This window comes from Neofelis nebulosa, chromosome 15 (genome assembly GCF_028018385.1).
Source record: "Neofelis nebulosa isolate mNeoNeb1 chromosome 15, mNeoNeb1.pri, whole genome shotgun sequence".
NCBI classification, from domain to species: domain Eukaryota; kingdom Metazoa; phylum Chordata; class Mammalia; order Carnivora; family Felidae; genus Neofelis; species Neofelis nebulosa.
This window is the reverse complement of record NC_080796.1, coordinates 46,946,316-46,966,428: the sequence shown is the minus strand read 5'-3', so window position 1 is coordinate 46,966,428 and position 20,113 is coordinate 46,946,316. Positions and strand designations below refer to the sequence as shown.

At 49.4% G+C, this 20,113-nt stretch overlaps 1 protein-coding gene across 8 annotated transcripts in view; it reads right to left on the bottom strand.

The window, feature by feature from the left end:
* Nucleotides 1–20,113, bottom strand: part of NAV1 (neuron navigator 1) — a 250,152-nt gene that overhangs the window by 15,361 nt on the left and 214,678 nt on the right. For 5 of the 8 annotated variants that reach the window (XM_058700093.1, XM_058700092.1, XM_058700097.1 and 2 more), the window contains 13 exons: nt 19,358–19,496; nt 18,617–18,914; nt 16,819–17,512; nt 15,990–16,433; nt 15,345–15,386; nt 14,512–14,660; nt 12,497–12,667; nt 11,307–11,359; nt 10,495–10,518; nt 10,306–10,383; nt 7,277–7,360; nt 6,922–7,033; nt 2,605–2,726 (listed from right to left, as the gene is read on the bottom strand). In XM_058700093.1, coding sequence (XP_058556076.1) covers nt 2,605–2,726; nt 6,922–7,033; nt 7,277–7,360; nt 10,306–10,383; nt 10,495–10,518; nt 11,307–11,359; nt 12,497–12,667; nt 14,512–14,660; nt 15,345–15,386; nt 15,990–16,433; nt 16,819–17,512; nt 18,617–18,914; nt 19,358–19,496 — 2,410 coding nt within the window. The remainder of the gene's footprint in view (nt 1–2,604; nt 2,727–6,921; nt 7,034–7,276; nt 7,361–10,305; nt 10,384–10,494; nt 10,519–11,306; nt 11,360–12,496; nt 12,668–14,511; nt 14,661–15,344; nt 15,387–15,989; nt 16,434–16,818; nt 17,513–18,616; nt 18,915–19,357; nt 19,497–20,113) is intronic. The other 3 variants (XM_058700091.1, XM_058700094.1, XM_058700096.1) reach the window with 3 other exon arrangements.

Below are 20,113 nucleotides of genomic sequence, written 5' to 3'. Positions count from 1 at the left end.
CAGAGAGACAGAGTGTGTGTATGTAAGTGTGTGTGTGTGTGTGTGTGTGTGTATGTGTGCAGAAAGAGATCCTGTGACCACAATCTGCCTGGAGCACATGCCCTGTAAGATCACTAAGATCCTGAGAGAGAGAGAGAGTAGTGTTCTCTGTGTCGCTCAGGGCCCCCAAAGCCCAACTGTTGGCAGATGTTGATTGGTGTCAGATGGTGAAGGATTCCCTAAGTTCGGGAAACAATGGATTAATCAAGCGAAACGAAACAGACTCTTTTTTTTTTTTTTTTTTAAGTAGCCTTCGACCGGGGCACCTGGGTGGCTCAGTCGGTTAAGCGGCCGACTTCAGCTCAGGTCATGATCTTGCGGTCCGTGAGTTCGAGCCCCGCGTTGGGCTCTGTGCTGACAGCTCAGAGCCTGGAGCCTGTTTCAGATTCTGTGTCTCCCTCTCTCTGACCCTCCCCCGTTCACGCTCTGTCTCTCTCTGTCTCAAAAATAAATAAACGTTAAAAAAAATTTTTTTTAAGTAGCCTTCGACCAGCGCAGAGCCCAACGCAGGGCTTGAACTCACGATCCTGCAATCAAGGGTTGGACGCTTAACCAACTGAGCCACCCAGGCACCCCAAAACAGACTCTTTACTGAGGGACTTCTCAGTTCTTCCTACGTGGATGTGCACTATAGAAATGCAGGGCTTCTCAAATTTGATGATGGCATCACTGTTTTAAGGGCCATCTCCATGGACTAGAGCACAATACATTCTGGGAAATGCTAACCTAAAGAATCAAGTTTAAATAATTAGCCTAGCATTTCAGGCCCTTCATATCTGTGCCTCACTGTACTCAGTGCTCTAGCTACACTGATTTTAATCCCTGCCCCACTGTTCCCCTTGTGATTAGACAGTGTCTGTGTAGAAAGCCTCACGGCACACTCTCCTGTCAAAGTCACATCTCAGTTTAACTTCTACCTCCTTTGTGGGGTTTCCCCTGCCTTCTGTAATTAGTTTCATCTATGAGCTCCTTTAGCACCCCCTGGCTGAATTAAGCATTTCGGTACCGTTGGACTGTTATCAATATTATATGTACAATTTTGGTTTTTGTCTCCTCAGCAATTCTGCAGGCTCCTTGATGGTTCAAATTACAGGCTCCACTTTTCACATCCTTCGTAACACTTGGCACAATGTTAGGATAGGGTTAGTGGACCTCAGATGTCTGGTTTGTTCTGGGTTCACCTTCTGCTTGTCTGAGAAACTATACTGTAACCCCTGAAATTTCCCCTGAAATGTCTTTGGAAATGTCTTTGGAAACTCCATGGATGCTCAGAGGGCTTCAGGTCTGCGGGTGGTTTGAGGGTGCCCTGGATTCAATCATAACCCCTCCTATCTCTGGTTCATCTCCCTATAGAGCGAAATCTCCAGGCGAGACCCAAACTGAACTGGCCTCTGGAAATTGTGGTCAAGATAATGTTCATCCAGTGATTCTCTTCCATTTTGGGCTTCTAGGGTTTAAGGAACAACAACAACAACAAAAATCAGAAAGCTCATTTTCTGGATAGGGGAACTCAAATTGACTGATTTTGTAAAAAGGGGAAGACAGGAGGGAATAGATCAGGATTTTGTTAACTCTCCCATTTGGCCCCCAACCAGACCACTCCTCTGTCCTCATGTGGGGCAGCCGTGGATGGACCATGCAGTGGAGTGAGTTAGGAACTCTGGGGTGGTTGTTACGGTTAGTTTTATGAGTGGCTGCTCTTTCTTTAAGGGAGGGAGTTGCTCTGGAAATGGGGAAGGTATGGCAAAAGGAAAGAGAAAACAAGGAGAGAGGAACTGGGTCTCTTACCTCATAGACCTGGAAAAAAATAGGGATTTGAAGTCAGCATTTTGAAGGGAAAAAAAAAGAAGCAACACTTAATCACTCATTTCACACAGCTGGGACCCATCTGTGCTACACAAAGCTTTGGGGGCCAGTGCCATTGAACAGGGGACAGAGGAGCAAGACGTCTCCATTAGGGGATCCTCTCCTTCCCATAGGCAGCAGAGGAGCTAAAAGTGTTTTAGATCTGCCTATAGAATTGCAGAAAGGTCATCCGAAGTCAGTCTAGGGCTATCAGGAGCCAGCTGGGGGAGTCGGTGGGGGGATCTATGTCTGGACTAGTCAACAATAATATAAAGATTCCTTTTGAAGTATTATGGAAAGTTCCATAAATACTTCTCCAAAAAAAGTGAAGAAATGACTTCCAGGAGCATCGGGTGTGAATGGCTTTGTTCAGAAAATCTTCTCTCCGTAGTAGAGAAGGAAATGGGCGAGGGGATCGATAGGACGTTCCCTGCTAGAGATTTCTTTCCGTTGCCAAATTACATTGGATCTAATCGAAGGCATGGAGAACCCAAGGCAAGTGGGTGTGCCTAAGGGCTAGAGGGATGGCCTTGGTACAAGTGGGGTATGACTGGGATCAAAGGAGAGTTTAGCAGACTTTGCTCTGAGCAGATACCTGGGGCTTTGTGTTAACCCCAAGGGACCATATCTTGGTTGGTTCTGGAAGGAGCCAATCCCTACGCTGAGGTGGAGGTGGCCCACCACGGCTCCTCACAGTTCTTGCCCCCAACCTATACCTACCCAGCTCTTTTTCTTCTTCTTTTTTGCGTCAGCGTCCTTGCCACTGCCGATGCTGGAATGGCTGGTGATGCTGTTGAGGCTCGAGATGCTATCTGAGGAGTTCTGCCTCTTGATCCGGAGTTCTAGGGGCCACGAACAAATGGGAAGCACACACAGGGTAGATTTAAAGAAGACATGAGACTTAAGGCAAGTCTAGCTGCCAAACGTAGACGAGAAGGGTACCAACCAACTCCTACAGCCACATTTTTCATTTTCTGGATAATTTCTGTCAACGAGCATTTATGGAGTGCCAATCATGTTTCAACGTTAAAAACATGCTAAAGGTGTGCTCGCTTCGGCAGCACATATACTAAAAAAAAAAAAAAAAAATGCTAAAGGTAAAAAAAAAGTAAGAATGTAAGTTAAGAAATGCTTCTTCTCCTCAAGACGCTTCCAGTCTAGTAGGATAAAAAGCAGTACACAGACTAATGAACTCAGCCTGATTAGGTCTGAGAAGGCCTAATGAAAGCTTGCTCTCAATACTTTGATGGAGACATCAACCTACTGCTTTTTTTTTAAGGAAACCCTACCCCCAATGTGGGGCTCGAACTCATCACCCCAAGATCAAGAGCCGCATGCGCACAGACTGAGCCAGCGAGGCACCCCTCAACGTACCATTTTTCATGATTTTTCCCCTGTAATACTTGCCTGCCTGGTGCTCGAAGGCCAAGCATAACTAGCCACTGTCCTGCATTTAACCTAAATGAGCTTTCGTTTTCTTATCTGATGGGTAGAAAATCCTTTTAGCTCCCTGAGAAGGTTTGGAATGGCATAAAAAAGGACCCACATTTCCACCACAGGGAAGGAAAAAGTTAACCAAGGAGGAAATGTTTGAGTCTTGAAAGAACAGAAGTTTTTCAGACAGGAACACTGGGAAAACTACTTAGGGCCAAAGAAAAAGTACACGCAGAGGCCCTGTGCAGGGCTCTGGCTTTGTTTTGTAGAACCTCAGGCAGACTGGAATGGGAAGCAGCACAGGGAGCACAGCAAGAAGTGGGGGTGGAGGTCAGGTTCAGGCCAGGTCAGGGAGAGCCCTGAATGCCTTTTTAAGGATATTTGCCTTTGTGCCGTAGGTAATGAGCAAGAACAGCAGAGATTTTGAAGCAAGGGCAAAATATAATCAGATTTTTAAAAATTATTATGCATTTCTGGTCATGGAGAGAGTGAGAAAATAAACCAGAAACTACCCACATCTTCACTGAACAGCTCTTGTTTCTAGAAGGACAGCTGCAAACATCTACTCAACTAGCTCCCTATCTCCGATCTAACCCTCCACTTCCTCTTTCAACAGGGTATCATAGTAAGTGCTATGAAAAAACAAATCTGCTGGCATCGTTCTACAGTAGGCAAGATGTTAACATTGGAGGAGACTGGCTGTCCATTTCTTTGTAATTACAGGTGAGTGTGTGATTATTTCAAAATAAAAACGTTTTAAAAATCTGATTATATTTATATTTTGAAGGTAATGAAAAAAAGGAGGCCTAACAGGGCTAGATCTTAGAAACCTTGGTGTATTGCCTGTGTGTGTGTGTGTGTGTGTGTGTGTGTGTGAAAGGGTTTGTTTTTTTTTTTTTTTGAGCACCTACTATATGCCTCACACCATGGTGAGCTCTTCTGATTTGATACAACAAACTTCTGGTTAGGTACTATGTCTATTTTACAGAAGTCAAGTAAAATAAGTACCAAAAATTATTAAAGTTTGAAAAATGGGTGTCCCTGGTGATTTTAGTGAAAGCAGTTTCGGTAGGATGATAGTAATGGAAGCAAATTAGAGTAGGGTTAGGTGAGAAAGGGGAGTGGAGGGTAAGTTGGTGAAGGAAGGAGTGAAGGTTAAAATTAGAAGGGATGTAGGTAGATACATCTTTTTTTCTTCTTTAAAGATAAATGAGCCTTCAGCCGCATTATAAGCAGAGAGGAAGGAGTGAATGGAGAATAAGAGGTCAAAGATGTAGAAAAGTATGTGTATGTGTTCTGGGGACATCAATGCTAGGGGGAGCATCCCCAGGCATTAGATAAGGGATCCCTCTTGGCCAGAAAGGGCAGCCCCTTCTAACGAAATGGGAGAAAAATAAGTAAGGATTAGATGAATATAAATTGATGGAGTGGGGGAAGAGTCCATGGAGTTCTTACTTGAAAATGTTTTATTTTCTTGATTAAGGAGGAGGCAGAGTCTATGTTCAGAGTGAGGCAGGTCAATGGTGGAATAAGGGGCTGGAGAACACTGATAGAAGTTGGGGATCACTGGGGTGCCTGGGTGTCTCAGTCCGTTGAGTGTCTTACTCTTGATTTCAGTTCAGGTCATGATCTCAGATTTATGAGATCGAGCCCCACATCGGGCTCTGTGCTGACAGCATGGGGCCTGCTTGGGATTCTCTCTCTCCCTCTCTCTCACTCATGTTCTTTCTGTCTCTCTCAAAATAAAAATAAATAAACATTAAAAAAAAGAAGTTGGGGACCACTGATAGTGGACTAAAAAGGAAAACAGGCTGCAGGCAAGTTAGAGGACCATCCAAGTACCCTGGAAGCCTGCCTGGAGTCAGAGATTGCAGGATTTGGGGGCATCAGACCACTACTCATCTTGACTTTCTCTAGCAAACTTGACTGGTTGTTAAATGCCAAGGCTAACTTGTCATTTGAGACCCATGTAACCCATGTGATCTTTGTCTCATTTGAAGAGTAGACTGCATCACCCTTGGAGAACAGAAAGGAGGATCAAATAAGAATATATATGTGTGTGTGTATATAAAAAGGTAAAGTGCTAACTTTTTTAAATTTATTTTTTAAAATTTACATCCAAGTTAGTTAGCATATAGTATAATAATGATTTCAGGAGTAGATTCCAGTGATTCATCCCCTACATATAACACCCAGTGCTCATCCCAACAAGTGTCCTCCTTAATGCCTCTTGCCCATTCAGCCCACACCCCCCAACCCAAACCCCTCCAGTAACCCTCAGTTTGTTCTCTATATTTAAGAGTCTCTTATGTTTTGTCCCCCTCCTTGCTTTTATATTATTGTTGCTTCCCTTCCCTTATTAAAGTGCTAATTTTGGGGGCTTCATTTTGTAGAGCAGTTTTAGGTTCACAGCAAAATTGAAAGGAAGGGGCAGGGCTTTTCCATATCACCCCATCCCCCACACATGCCTCCCCCACTCTCAGCCTCCCCCACCAGACGGATGCATTTGTTACAACTGATGAGTCTGCACGGACACATCATTATCAGCAGAGTCCACAGCTGACATGAGGGTTCACTCTTGAGGTTATACATTCTACGGGTTTGAACAAATACATTCACAGGTAGTCACCGTTACAGTATCATCCAGAGTACTTTTGCTGCCCTAAAAATCCTCTGTGCTCCGCTTATTCACCCCTGCCTGCCCCCTGAGCAATCACTGATCTTTTCACAGTCTCCATAGCCTTGTCTTTTCCAGAATGTCACAGAGTTGGAGTCATACAGCACGCAGCCTTTTCTCATCGGCTTTTTCCACTTAGTAACGTGCGTCTGACACTGCTCCGTATCTTTTCATAGCTTGATAGCTCATTTCTTTTTAATGCTGAGTAATGTTTCATTGACTGGTTACAGCACAGTTCATTCATCCGTTCACCTACTGAAGGACATCTCAGTTGCTTCCGAGTCTTGGCAATTATGAATAAAGCTGCTATAAACATTCAGGCTTTTGTGAAGACATAAAATTTCAGCTCCTCTGGGTAAATACCAAGGAGTGTGACTGCTGGATCATATGGTAAGATTACTTTTAGTTTCTTTTCTGTTTTTTTTTTTTTTTTATGTTTTGTTTATTTTTGAGAGAGCGCAAGCAGGGGAGAGGGAGGCAGACAGGGAGAGGGAGGATCCAGAGTGGGCTCTGTGCTGACAGCAACAAGCCCGATGTGGAGCTTGAACTCACGAACTGTGAGATCATGACCTGAGCCGAAGTCAGACGCTCAACTGACTGAGCCACCCAGGTGCCCCTGGATTTACCTTTGGTTTCTTAAGAATAAAGTGCTCCTTTAACGATTGTCTTTGACGGCTCTTGGGCTCTGTCCTAAAGGTTTGGGGGAAGACCCATGGGGATTGCAGGTCTGCTCAACTCTCCCTCATCCCCAGCGATGGGAGGATCATGCCCCTGGCTCTGACCAGTCCAGAGCATCACACTGAAAGGCATCAAAGGGCCCGCACTTTCTAAAAACTTGATATGGGACCCAGCATATTATAGGCATAGGTAAAAATTTCCAATAACCCCATTCCTGTTCTCCTTCAACCCGAGGCTGGATGTCCTACCTTTGGGTGTGGTTTCTGAGGCATTGAGGGCTCCCTGAATGACTGCCTGTGCTTCAGAGTTCTTTTTCTTCAGAAAGTCTATGGTTTCTCGTAAATCCAGCAGCTCGGTGTCCTAGGAGAGATATGACAATAGTGTCATTCGTTGGGATTAGGAGCGCCTACTGTGCGCCAGGCAACAGGCGAGGCACTGGAATTCCACCAGACTTGATAGAGAAGGCAGGGGACGGGGGCAGTTGTGCTGAGGGGCGCGGTGAGAACTCAGGGTGATGGGAAGGGAGGGAGAACCTGGTGCTCAGGAGAGAGGGGGTGAGGTTAGCCTTAGCCTGTATGCCAGGAGAACTCCCAGCTCCCTTACCTTCTCCTCTGCTGTCTCTGCCAGGTGTCGGAGACGGGATGTCATATTCACTAGGCTCTGCTCGAAAGCTGCCACTAGATTAGCCTGAAATAAACATGTCAGGAGGTTCCTACGTTGCCTGAGGCTTGGGAAAAGAAAAGCCTATTACGGGAAGTAGTTTGAGCTGATATTCTGTGTCTCAGCACTGACCATTGCTGACAAACTTTTTGGTGATTTTTAAACATCGATTTCCCTGAGCAGACAAGGTGGAATTCAAACACCTTTCTGGCCTGAAGAGATTTCCTGGTGGGGACCAGCTTCTTGAATGATGACGTGGCACAGAGAGCATTAGGGTAGGGCAGGTTTTTGGAGGCTCTAGGAGACTTGGGTCCTGGTACCTATCATCACCAGAGGTGGGACTGTCCCTCGCTCTTCAGAAGGGCCATAACCTCTGGGTCATTCCTATTATCTTGGTTTAACTCTTCTGTTGTCTGGCGGACTGGCCCCCATGGGTCTAAATCACCTCCCAGCATAAACTGGTGCTTCTTTCCACCTCTGCTCTCAAGTGCCCTCTGTTCTTAACTCCATCCTGCGTCTCCTAGTTCCTGGTTTCTTCGGGCTGTCTTTGCAGGGCTGGAGAGGAGGAGCTCAGGAAACTTCAGGGGTATTCCACAGTTTGGCCACTAGATGTCAGGTGGATTTCATGAGGAGGAGGCTGGCTGGGGAGGGTGGAGCTAAGGCCACTAGGAGCAGGAGCTAGCCCTCCAGCCTTTGAGAAAGTGCAGGAAATGAAGCAGGGGGCTAGGAATGGAGGAACAGCCATCACTGGAGGGTATCTGACCAAGTCAGTGACCCTAGCCAGAAGTGGCAGGCATATTTTGGGCAAGTCCTTCATCCAAAGCTCTAGGATGTATGTCTGTGACACCTGTCACTACCTGTGAGCCAATGATTCTCTCCCCCTGTTGGGCCAACAGCTCTAGTTTATACGTATTGCCCTTGAAACATGCCTGGAGGCTCCTTTCATTTGACAGTGGCTGGAGGCAATCCCTTTGGGCCTGTGTGACCTGCCTCTTTCACACGCATGTACTCTGAATCTATCTAGGCCTGGGCTCCGTGGCAGACCTATGTCACGACCCTGAGCCGTTGACTTTCACCTACTGTACCAAACAGCGGTGCCTCCTGTTTTTGTGGCCTCAGGTTGCCTCTTACTCACTTCTCCACATCCCTGTGAACAGACTGCTTGGAGTCCCCAGACATCCACTCGTGGGAAACCCCAGGAACTGTCAGCTTCCTGTGTGCTGTCTTGGCGCATTGGGCCCTTTGCTCTGGATGGGCTTTCCTCTCATCTCCTACACAACTTCTCCCTCCTCTGGACCTTCCCTAACCCTCAACCTCACCAGGGTGCCTATAAGACCTGAAGGGTAAGCAGTGGTGCCAGAGAGAGGCGGGCACTTGGGAGAAGTAGAAGTGCCTTGCAGCCCTTCCCTGTCTAGGGTGTGTCCTCAGCGTGGGCTGCTGGGAAGTTACATGGAACACAACAAAAGCTCGATCAGGAATCAAGGGATCCTGCAGAGTCCTGGCATCACTGTCTCCTGCTTGAGGACGGGATTCCGACCCTCAACAGAAATCTGCGTCTCAAATTCAGAACCCGTCCCGTCTGGCTATTTGTTCTCTCTTGGCCAAAGGGAACTTCCTGTTCGAAGAAAAATCACCTTCTAAATTCATTTTCTTGGCTTTCACCCAGCCTTGACAGCATGATGGCTGACAGATTCAGTGTAAATGAATCAGACACACTAATGTTCTCTGCCTCCCTGGCGTCTCTTCCCCCAGCATCTCCCAGATGTGAATTTCCTGGGGTGTGCAGGACGTGACCCAGGCCACTGGCCATGGTGGGTGGGGCATATGGGAAGGAAGCGATGGTTCTTGCTTGAATTGTAATTCTTATGGGTCCCCAAGAGTGGAAAACGGTGCTTGATATGGGCTTCAAACAAACTAGCGAGGGCACAAATTATTAGCTGAAGGTTTGGGAAAAGAGGATAAAGAGAATAATGAGCGTGGTGAGGGATCGGCTGCTGAAACGGGATGGAAACATGCAAAATCTTGGTAGAGAGTCTTCTACCTGATCCCAAGGAAGACCTCGGGCCTGACAGCTGGGTTCCCCAGAGAGGAAGGGACAAGAAAAAAACCCCAGAAACTACTGCGGAAATTGCAGACATGGTTACTTTTGTGTGAACACTTGGAAGGCTCCTGCAAATCCGGCTCAGCTGTTGTTTACAGCTTTGGGGGAAAATGGCTCTTATGTTCTCTGTTTGCAACTTGGTCACAGGGGAGAAACTACCACAGCCTAGGGAGAGGAGGTGGCTTCATTTCCCCCCATCTCACAGGGTAGAAAAACCAAGGCCTAAAGAAAGAAAGAAACTCATTCTTCTTGGATGGACGGAGGGCACGCTGAGGGCAGAGACAAAGAATCCTGGCTCCCAACCTAGAGCTCAGGTCATTTGTGCCACCTGCCCAAGGAGACTGCCAAGAAAAGGCAGTCGCGAGCGCAGCAGCCGGACTAGAACGAGAACTGTGTTTCTAAGTGGTGCCATGCTCACCCAGACAGAATGCTAACAGCCAGTTCTGTGCCCGCCCGGTTATGCGGTGTGAACAAAAACACGAACATACCCCAGGGCAGCAGCAAAAGAGTACCAAGGGTTCTATAATACATAACTATTTCTGTCCATGGCCAATGGCAAGGTTGTTCCCACCTCCATGCAGAACCACTGATAATCCTTTCTCTCTCTAGGGAGTTCAAAGACCACTGGGCACGAACATATCCATACCTATTCATTACAGTGGGGGAAAAACAGTTCTTCATAAAAATTGAGACTCTGAGGAAGGGAAGGCCAGTCACCAAATCCTCTGTTGTACAGCTATGAACGGGACCCACTCCCTTGGAATCTAAGCCCAGGGGATACCTTATGAGAGAATTCCCCTCCTTTGGCTGAACTTCTCTGACTTACAGCCAAACTAACAGCCTGGGTCTTCCCCTACTTTATGGCACTCACATTGGCAGAGAGTTGAGATGTCAGGGTGGCCACTTTTTCCTGGGACGATTCCAGTTCCCTACGAAGCTTCCGGATTTGCTGTGAAAGGGAGAGAAATACAAACTTATGGTGGCAGAAGAAGTCGGAGATCTGGAAGCAAAATGGGGTGCAGAGGTGTTAACAAGCCGAGACAAAGGCTTTGCACCCTACCTCAGATTGCATCCTTTCTTCAGCCTGAAGAAGGAGCACAGAAGGAGAGAAAGAGAGAAGGAGGTGGTTACTATGGAGGTGAAGAAGCCAGGCCCCAGTGGCAGGGCAGAGAACTTGAAGAAGCGTGACTCAGAGGTACGAAGAGGCTGAAACTCCGTTTCTTGGCCCTGGCCCCTCACGAGGTGAGCTGAGACCCTATACTTGGGTTCACATAAAAGATTTCTCTGGAGCTCATCTCTAGCCAACTTTGTCATTGCCAAGAAGGCTAGGAAATGAAACTCAGGTTGATCTGAAGGCTAATCCTTACTGCCACTAACTTGAAGGAGTAAAGAATTAGGGGCAAAATAAATGTAAGGCCCGAGTTACACCTCACAGCAAAATGCGGTGTGCCCAATCCCCCCCAGTAAACATCTGGTAAATTCTGTAGGCTATGAGGATCCTGGAGTCCTATAAACCTACCCCTCCCACCTTGCCACGGATGCTTCTCACTTAACCCTGGCACAGAATGGGCTCTATCATAAGGGGACTATCGATTTTTCAAAGGAGGGGAACAAAAGGCACCAGAGTTGCTCAGGAATTGGTGGTGAGGCCATAGGGACCACTGAGGAACCGATGCACAACCAAGCACTCCGAGCTCCAGGCGCCTCCCCCGACCCACCCCAGATCCATAAGGCATAATGAATAGGTAGCAGTGCCCTGGCCCCCCCGGTCTCCCCCCCCCCCCGACTAGTTACCCACCCAACACAGGTCCTAGGGAGCAGAGCAATGGTAGGAGACAGGGGATGAGGGAGGAAGAGAAGTAACGCTCTTACTGAGGAGTAAGTGGAGGAGGCACTGGAGGCCAGGGACAGCACTGAGCCGTGAACTGAAAGAGAAGCAGAACACAGAGTTAACAGAGGGCTCCAGGGATAAGGGGTTTCAGGGCAGAGCCCTAAGGCAGGAGTTTGGATTCTGACTCTGGAGGGCATCTGGAGCAAACAGGTTGGTTATGACAACAGCCCAGAGCAAGCAGGTGTCTGCTGAGGAGGCGAGGTCCTGAGCAGAGCTAGCCTCCTCCCTCGGGCTACATTTTTCTGGCAGCCTGGGGATGGCGGGCCCTTGCTCAACCTGCTCCGAGGGGCACGAGGGTTCAGGGAGAGGGAAAGGAGATATTCGTGGATAGGCGTCATCTTATCTTCTCAGCTCTGGGGACCGGACCGTTCAGATGAAAACCGTACTGAAGTATAAAATACTCGTTCTGATGATTCAATAGCCCTACTGACACAACTACAGCAGCTTCTGCAAGGATGCCTCCAGGCTGAGCGTCCTGCAAATAACAACCGGAAGTCTGCTCTCTGGTAAAGCCCCATCTTCCAGGCTCTGACCATGCACACCCAGATCATCACAAACAACCACAGGGCCCTCCTTGAAGCTAAACTTTGTAACTTTTTTTTTTTTTTTTTTAAGTAGACCTCACGCCCGCCCAGCGCAGAGCCCAACGCGGGGCTTGAACTCACGACCCTGAGATCAAGACCTGAGCTGAGATGAAGAGTCGGACGCTCAACCGACTGAGCCACCCAGGCACCCCATGGAACATTCTTCAAAGAGGAATGAGATGCCGAGTTCTTCCTCAGGATTTAAGAGCTACCATTATGCCCCTTGATCTTGTCACATACTCTGAGAGACTATGGGGGAGGAAAGACCATTGGGGGAACGAGGAGGGTAGGAGCTGCAGTTTTCTGAGCGCTCCGAGGGGTACCATGTAACCCTTCCACGCTCCATTTCCCGCCCCCAGCCCCAATGGCAAATGCTCCATCCCAAAGCCCCAGCGTCAGACGGTGCCACCCAAGGTTTCTGGGCCCCCAGACCCGTCAAAGGGATGGGAAGAAAGAACTGAAATGGCCCGAACTCGATGTTCTGTGAATCATGTACGTGTGTGTGGTGGTGGTAGTGGAGGTGGTGGCAGGTGAGGGGGCCCAGCAGAGCTGGAATGAGCGTGAACCGCGCTGGCATGAAGTCTCACCGTCGTCCGTGGGGTCTCGGAAGGATCCTGACCGAATCATCCCCTTGGGTCTCTCGGCCAGGGACAGGGTGCTCCCCATTTGGGAGCCGCTGTACAGCTCGAAGGCCGCCTCGTGGGTGGGGATGCTGTTGGAGCGGGTGATTCTTGGCGTGGTGGCCGCAGTGGGACTCACTGGAAGGACAGAGGGGAGGGGGACAGGGGAGGGAGGGGGAGGGCAGGAGAAGAGGCAGGGTCATCAGCTCTCTGGGTCCCTTGGGAAATGGAGCACCAGGAGCATGGGAGGCAAATGGTGAGAGGGCAGGAGAGGAAGGGCGAGGTGGGGCAGTGGGAGTGTGCAGGCAGCTGGGGGTTAGGGGTGGGGTCTCTCCTGGGGAGATCGAGCCCTAACGGAGAAGGACCCTGCTGTCGGGAATAAAGGGAGAACAGCGTTTCCTATTTTAAAGACCTTCCCTCAGCCCTGCCCGGGAACTGTCGCTTTTCTGAAACCTTCACATCACTTGAAAGTGCCGATGAAAATGGGATGTCGTGGTTCCGTAAAATACACCTGGCAGCTTGGGAGGACTAAGAATTCGGGCCAAGACTCAGATCTGAATGATGACAAAGAGGCAGCTAGAGAAGGGGGCCAGGCCATGGGCTCCGATGGGATCGGCATTATGGGAGGGAGTGAGACTCTCCCCACGAGCCGCGTCGTCCCAGGCCACTGGTCGGTTCTGACGCAGCGAGAAACACAGCCCTCTCTGCCCAGCATCCGGCTGGAAGGTCAGATGGATGGAGCTCAGGTAAGTCTCCTAGAATCTGCTTTGAAGCTGGGCTCCGCTGAATCCCTGCCGATTGCAGGACCTGCTCCCCTCTGTCCCTCCCGTGTTGGGGTTACAGCCTCCCAGGGTTCACTCCCACATGCACCTCCCCTTGGCTACTCTTTTGCCTCCACACAGGCAGGTGGATGTCTAGTCTCTCCATAAAGACCTGTGCGGAAGATTTCGCACCTCTCTCGGCCCTCTCGAATACGTAAGGCGATCACGGTTTAGCCCAGCCCCTTCATCCTGCAGCACTAACGCATTTCCTCTTCTTTGGTCCTCAGTGGAGATGGAGAACAAGCTGGCCCCGTCCTCCATTTAATGGCCCTTTGGTAACCAGATGACCCTGCCTTAGAAATCATTCCCTCCTGTAGGCGAAATGATCTTAATTCCTAGTTTTTCCTCAAATTGCCCGCAGCCATCCCACAGGCATGTTCCAGGTCCTCATTTTCCCTTACTGCTTTCCTTCACTCAGCTGAGACAGGAGGTGGATTTAGAAAGACGCAGCAAACGACAAGCCTGTCCTGGGCTCGTTCTAAAGGGGTTCCCATTGAGCCAATCACGGCATGCTGCTTCCCAGAGCCAGGGCTGGTGAGCTCCTGTGCCGTGGCCAGGCCTCCACCTGAAGCTTCTTTGCCTCCCTGCCTCTGAATCAGCAGTCTCTTCCTTCTTTCCTAGCTTTCCTTTCTCCTTAGGCTTTAGAAAGGGTGTAGCCAGGACGTGTCTCCACCAGCTCTGCCTTCAGGGCTAGGATGGTCCTGGATCAGCCACAGCAGCCGGGGAGCCTGCACTTTTCTGAGTTTGGAGGCAGATTCCATCGTTTGCAATCAACAACTGTCCCTTCCTTCTTCTCCACCAGCCCAGCATTTTAGTATCGCAGCCCCGAGTGTGGCAGCTCCTTTCTGGCAAAGACTGCCTGCTTCTTGCACTAGTTTGATCTCTGGGCCTCGGTCTGTGGCTTTTCCACGCCATCATTCAGACTCTCTGATGCTACAAGGACCCTTACAGCTTGTGCCCAGGGGCAACTTTTCAGTTTAAGGATCTTGGAGCACTTTGCCTTCAATCTGATTTTGGACGGATAAACTGAGGCACCACGAAGCCACCCAGTGCGGTGGGAGTTAAATACAAGACGAACCCTAAAGTCCAGCTGCCTTGCCTCACACTGCAGGGTGACCCCTGCTTCATCCCATACCACAGTGAGTGACCGGAAACACTGACCTATGTTGGTAAGCTGGCCCTTTGCACTCAAGGACATGGAGAGTGCAGGGGGGGAAGGCAGCTCTGACTGGTCGTCGGCTTCGGGCAGCCCACCAATGGTATGGGAGTGTCGCCTCTCCTTGGTCTCCTCCTGGGACTGAAGCTGGTACCTGCAGGACGGAGCAAAAGAACTCAGCCCCGGCAACCACAAAGTGATGTCAGAGGTTTGGTTGGTGTGGAGGTTCTGGACGCAGGACAAGGGAAAGAGGGAGCAGACAGAACTGCCTAAGGAGTGAGGGAGCAAGAGACGAGGTGACATCCTGAGGTGGGGACTGAAATGATGGAGGGGGCGTGACAGCCTCTTCCCGGGAGCTCAGGACAGAGCTTTACGACTCCATACGTGGGCTTCCACAGAGCAGGAGTCACCTAGCTGAAGAACTCAGGGCTGCAGAATTGGTGGAGGACCGGGGTGTCCTGCTCTTCCCCATCTCAGTGACCCCAGAGGCGGCCTGCCCTCCCACCGGTTTACTTTGGGGGAGGAAAATTACAGAGAGGAAGTTTAGTCAGGACTGGGGACAGCACAGGCCGGGACAGGTAAGGGTAGGTAGGATTCCCATGTGCCAACCTGCTTCCTCTCTGTCACGAAAAAAGAACTCTGGCTATAAAGTTGACTCACACATAATACTAAGCTTGGGTAGGGCGCGAGGAGGCATTCGCACAGGCACCACATACAAAGAACTGGGCTAAAAGGGACACTAAATTCATGACCGGGACTTAGGACGGGTCAAGTTACAGTTTTTCCCAAAGACCAGGATCCGCAGATAGAGGGAAGGAAAAACACATTTAAGGGTTACCTGAGCCCTTTCTTGGGAAGAGTGTTCCGATCCCGCTGATTGCTGTGCAGAAAAAAGAGAGAGAGAGAGAGAGAGAGAGGCATGTGGGTCCATTTTAGAGACTAGAATTTGGGACCACAGGTTTACAGGATGCAACACCTACCACAGGACATCAAACTGCAAACCCCTTTATCTCTATAAACAAAATAAGACAGTTGCAGTCTTCCTCTGTGCTTACAACTTGAGAAATTCACTTGAAATATGAAGTGTTTTTGTCTGCTCAGGAATCAGGATGTGGTTAGCTACCTAAAAGATCACATTAAGGTGTGATACAATAGACATCAGTCTGGCCTAAAAAGCAAAAGCTTTGGATGACAGGTTAAACTACTTGTGAAATCTTGGAAAAGCCACTTAATGTCTGTGCACTAGTGTCCCCAGTGTACAATTATCAGAGTGATAATAATAATAATTTATCAGCACAGTAATTTGAAACTCCCACGTATCTCCTGGAGGTGTTGTGAAGCACATGAAATTACTTACTGTACGTGAAAAAAATTTTCAAAGTCACAGACCGGCAATCGAATACAGGACGGTGTTACCAATGGCGACATGAGCCAGAGCCATAGGGACAGACCCAGGTTCAGTTGTGTCTCTCTATCCACCTACCTGTCCAATTGCCCAGTTCTGGGGCTTCCACTCCAGGTCAGCTCTTCCGTCTCTTCCTCTGGGGGTGCAGCAGCGGGGGCTGGGGGGGTGGGAACAGGGGTACTGCTGGGGAAGGCACTGGGCAGGCTCATTGGCATCTGGAGGGACTCCATGCTCCTGTGCAGGCCTGAGAGTTTGGGGTACATGCGGGTCTCTTTGGGAACACTGAAACCACTCATTAGCTCCAGGCCCTGGGAGAAGCTGGCTGAGTTAATATTGAGAATGGGTGCTGGACTAGGGGTGAAGCAAGAAGGGAGAGGGCTCCCGGTTGCTGAGCTTGTAGGATGCAGATCTGGGACCTTTGAAGCGTGGGCCTCACTCGTCGATGGCAGATCCAGACTGTTGGAGTTGACCTTGTCTAGGTTGGCTAGGGAGGGTGGCTTGACAAAGCTCTTAGCTGTGGCCCTGAGGGAAGCGAAAATTAAATAAAGTTTTCAGAATAACAGAGTGACAGAAGCAAGAGGCAGTCTTCATGAGGGGGACAGCACATGCACGTGGGAGACACAGGTAGATTTACACACAGATGGATTTACATACAAAGATACGTGTAAGTAAACCCAGAAAACCCACTCGTCCGAGGTTAAGGGTTGGTCAGGGAATAGGATAAATGAGGTGAGTTTTGAAAGAGGGAGAAGGAACTTGGCATACAGGGGAGTGGAGGGGAAAGAGCCAGGCAAAGGTCCAGAGGCGACAGTGGGTAGGTAGGCCAGGCCTCACTTGGTCTAAGGAGTACAGGCATGTGTCAAAGAAAGAGCAGAGGGACGAGGAAGAAGCTGCCCAGTTCGGGTACCTGAGAGGGGTTGGTGGCAGTTCTGCCAACTTGGTGGCTGGGGGGTGGCTGGCTTGGTTCTTCGGAGTACTCTCTGGGGAGCCGATGCTCTTCAGGGAGATGTTGTCTGAGTCCAAGGCCACCGCCTTGGCTTTGGCTTTCTCCTTTTCCCTATCGGTCTGGTTGACAGGGGCTGGAGTGGTCCGCCCACTGGCCACCTTGGAAGGCTCCTTCAGTCTGGAGGGTGTAAGGCCCCCCTGCTTGGTGCTAAGAAGGCTGGGGTCAATGCTGCTGCTAACAGGGCGAGGTCCGCCCCGCCCACCGGTCACGCTCATAGAACTGGACTTGGCTGGCCGGGGCAGGCTTCGGTACTGGATATTGGAACGGGCGCCAGGAGCCAGGAATCCGGGCTCTGCGCTGTTGGACACATCTAGGCTGGTCTTGCGTCCATTCACGGGCTTGACAGGGATGCCTGAGGACTTCTGGATTTTACTGAGAGTGGCCGAACCCCCGGTCTGCATGACAGTGGCTGTGCCTGTGGCAGGAGGAGGCTTCTTGTAGCCAAAAGATCCCGAAGTGGAGGGGCGAGCAATGCCCGAGGGAGGCTTCTTAGCATCACTCAGGCGATCCCGGCCGGCGTCAGAGGAGGAGCGCTGTAGCCCGGTGTTCTTCACTGCAAGTTTACCCTTGTCCGTAGCTTTGCCTTCCGGTTTGCCTGTAAGAGGGCGGGAAATGAGGTGAGAGTGGCTGAAACTGGCCCATAGCTTGGCAATGTCCCGGCAAATCCCTTTCTTTCCCTCCATGGGAAAAGGACACATTGCCAAAGTACTATAGAATTTTAGAGACTGGTAAGCAGGTACCATGTAGGCTGATGAAATTTCTCGCCAGAGGAAGGAGACTGGGTAGGAGCGGCCTCAGGGTTTTTTTCATTTGTTTGTTTTGCTTTTTGTTATTTTCTGCTTCTAGAAAATACAGCAGGAGCGCCTGGGTGGCTCAATCAATTAAGCGTGTGACTCTTGATTTGGGCTCAGGTCGTGATCTCCCAGTTCATGGGATCAAGCCCCGTGTTGGGCTCTGTGCTGACAGCGTGGAGACTGCTTGGTTTCCTCTTTCTCCCTTTCTCTCTACCCCTCCCCAGCTTGCTCACACCAGTGCGTGCGTGCTCTGTCTCTCAAAATAAATAAAACTTAAAAAAAAAAAACCAAATGACCCACTCCCATTACAGTAGGAATGTACATGGGAATTTGGTGAAAATGGCAGAGGCAACCACAAAGGTTAAGAAAGAAGTGCATCTAACAACTGGCCAAGGAAGGACAAAAAGGAGGGGCTACAAACAGCCGAGATTATGGCCACACCTCCTGGTAAGTAGAGACTGGAAGGAAATGTCAATTAAGGCGAAAAGTTACCCAAGGGGCCAACTTTGGGAGCAATGCAATTCTGATTTTTTGTTTTCTTGGGACCTCACGGGGAGGCCAAGCAAGTACCTTGTGAAGAAGTACGCCAGCCAAAAGTCTTGGGAGAGGAAAGAAAGACAACCAATGGGAAGTATCTACAGGTAGGTCACACTAGTCTCTGAACATAACATACTCCTGCCTCTCCCTCTTATTAGCTGTATGGTTTGGGCTCTGCCACCCCTTTTTGTTTTTATTTCTATATTCATAAAATGGAAATAGTAATACCTATCTTCCCTACCTCACAGGACTGTTGTTAAAGCACTCTGTAGATGTTTACTACCATCCTGTGGGTTAATGACCTTAAGAAGAGGAGCAGCCAAAGAAAGAGGACTTTGCCCTCGTCCCTTCCTTTACTCCAGGCTCACCTGCGACTTTGAGGGCACTCTGGGCTGTGTGAGTGATGGGGGAAGTGACAGCCACCGGTGGGGTCTTGCCCTTCTTCAGGGAACCAGGGTGTCCCAGGCTGACAGGCTTTTTCAGTTCTCCAACCTTGGATGAATCATCACAGCTTTCGGGCCGCTCTCTCCGCCACTTAGAAGTCCCAGGTTCCATCTTCAGGCTACCACTGTCGTACTCCAGTTTTTTGGGGGCCTTCTCCTCTGATTCACTGAACCAGCTCAGCCCGCTTTCTGCCAGTGAGCGCTTCTCTGAGTCTGTGCGGAGCTGAAGAGGAGAACAGAAAAAGCAGAGTGAGACCTGAGGGTCTTGGGGATGGAAACAAGGAGGCTGAGGGGATTTATTTTGGTTGCTGGGTGGCCCTGCTCGTTCCACAGTGTTGTCAACCCAGGGTTTCGACCTATACCTCTCGTGTGCCAGAGAAAAGACATCCTGTGTGTTTCAGGGCTTCTTTTTCTTCTCTGGTTGGAACAGAGATGTATCACTCCAAGTAGGCGTGGCCACTAATACAGGTGTTACTAGGACCACAGCTAAGACTGCTTGGTAGCCTCAGGTTTCCTTTGGCCAGCTCTAAAAGGACTTGGCCAAAGGCACACGGGAAGAGATCCCACGGGCTGGGCGAGTGTATGTGCAAACGTGTACCCAGGCATTGCCGTCTGCCCTGTGGTTCATCTCGACATAGTGGCCCGGGTGTTTGTAAGCTCACGTACCACTATTGTAGAGTTCCTGCGAGAAGCAGTGGGAGTAGTTGGGAGGGAGTTGAGGGAGGAGCTGGCATTGAACTCTTCTGAGCTGAGGTTGTCCGAGGCATCACTGAGCCCACTGCTGATGGAGCTGCTCTCATCCCAGCTGCGGGACAGGAGATAAAGGTTAGCAGTTAAAACAGAAGCCAAGGCAAGAAATAAACTTTTCATATTGATGGGAGAAATGGCTCTATTCCAGTATATAGACTGGCCAAGAGGAGAAAGCTTGAAGGTTAGTCCTGGGTTTGCCAGTAACTTGAAGTATACTTTGGCGATATTCTTTTATAAAAGGAAAGCACTCTGTCTTTATCTGGCAAAAGAAGATGTTACATCTCCTTAACAGAAAGGTATACTGTGAAGACAAGGTAATTCTTAGATCAATCTAATTATACAAACCAATTTTCTCTCCCTGTCGACGTCTTCCAATCTTATAACAACCATATCTTTGTTCATTTCTGGACGTGTTCTCCAAGTATTTTCCCTCTCTTTTCTAAATGTTTCCATACCTGGTAACGAGGGCCAGAAAAAGATTAATCTTTTTCAGGACCCCTTAGACCTATCGTTTCTCACTGCTCCTCTGCTTATACGGTTTCCGGATCCTGGGATCAGGTTTTGCTTCTAAGCAGCATGTACCTCTCTGCTGATAAATGAGCCGCACTTAAGGTGCTGTGGCCAAGAAGAAGCACCAAATTTGTGCCGAACGGTTTTATCTTTCTGGCAATT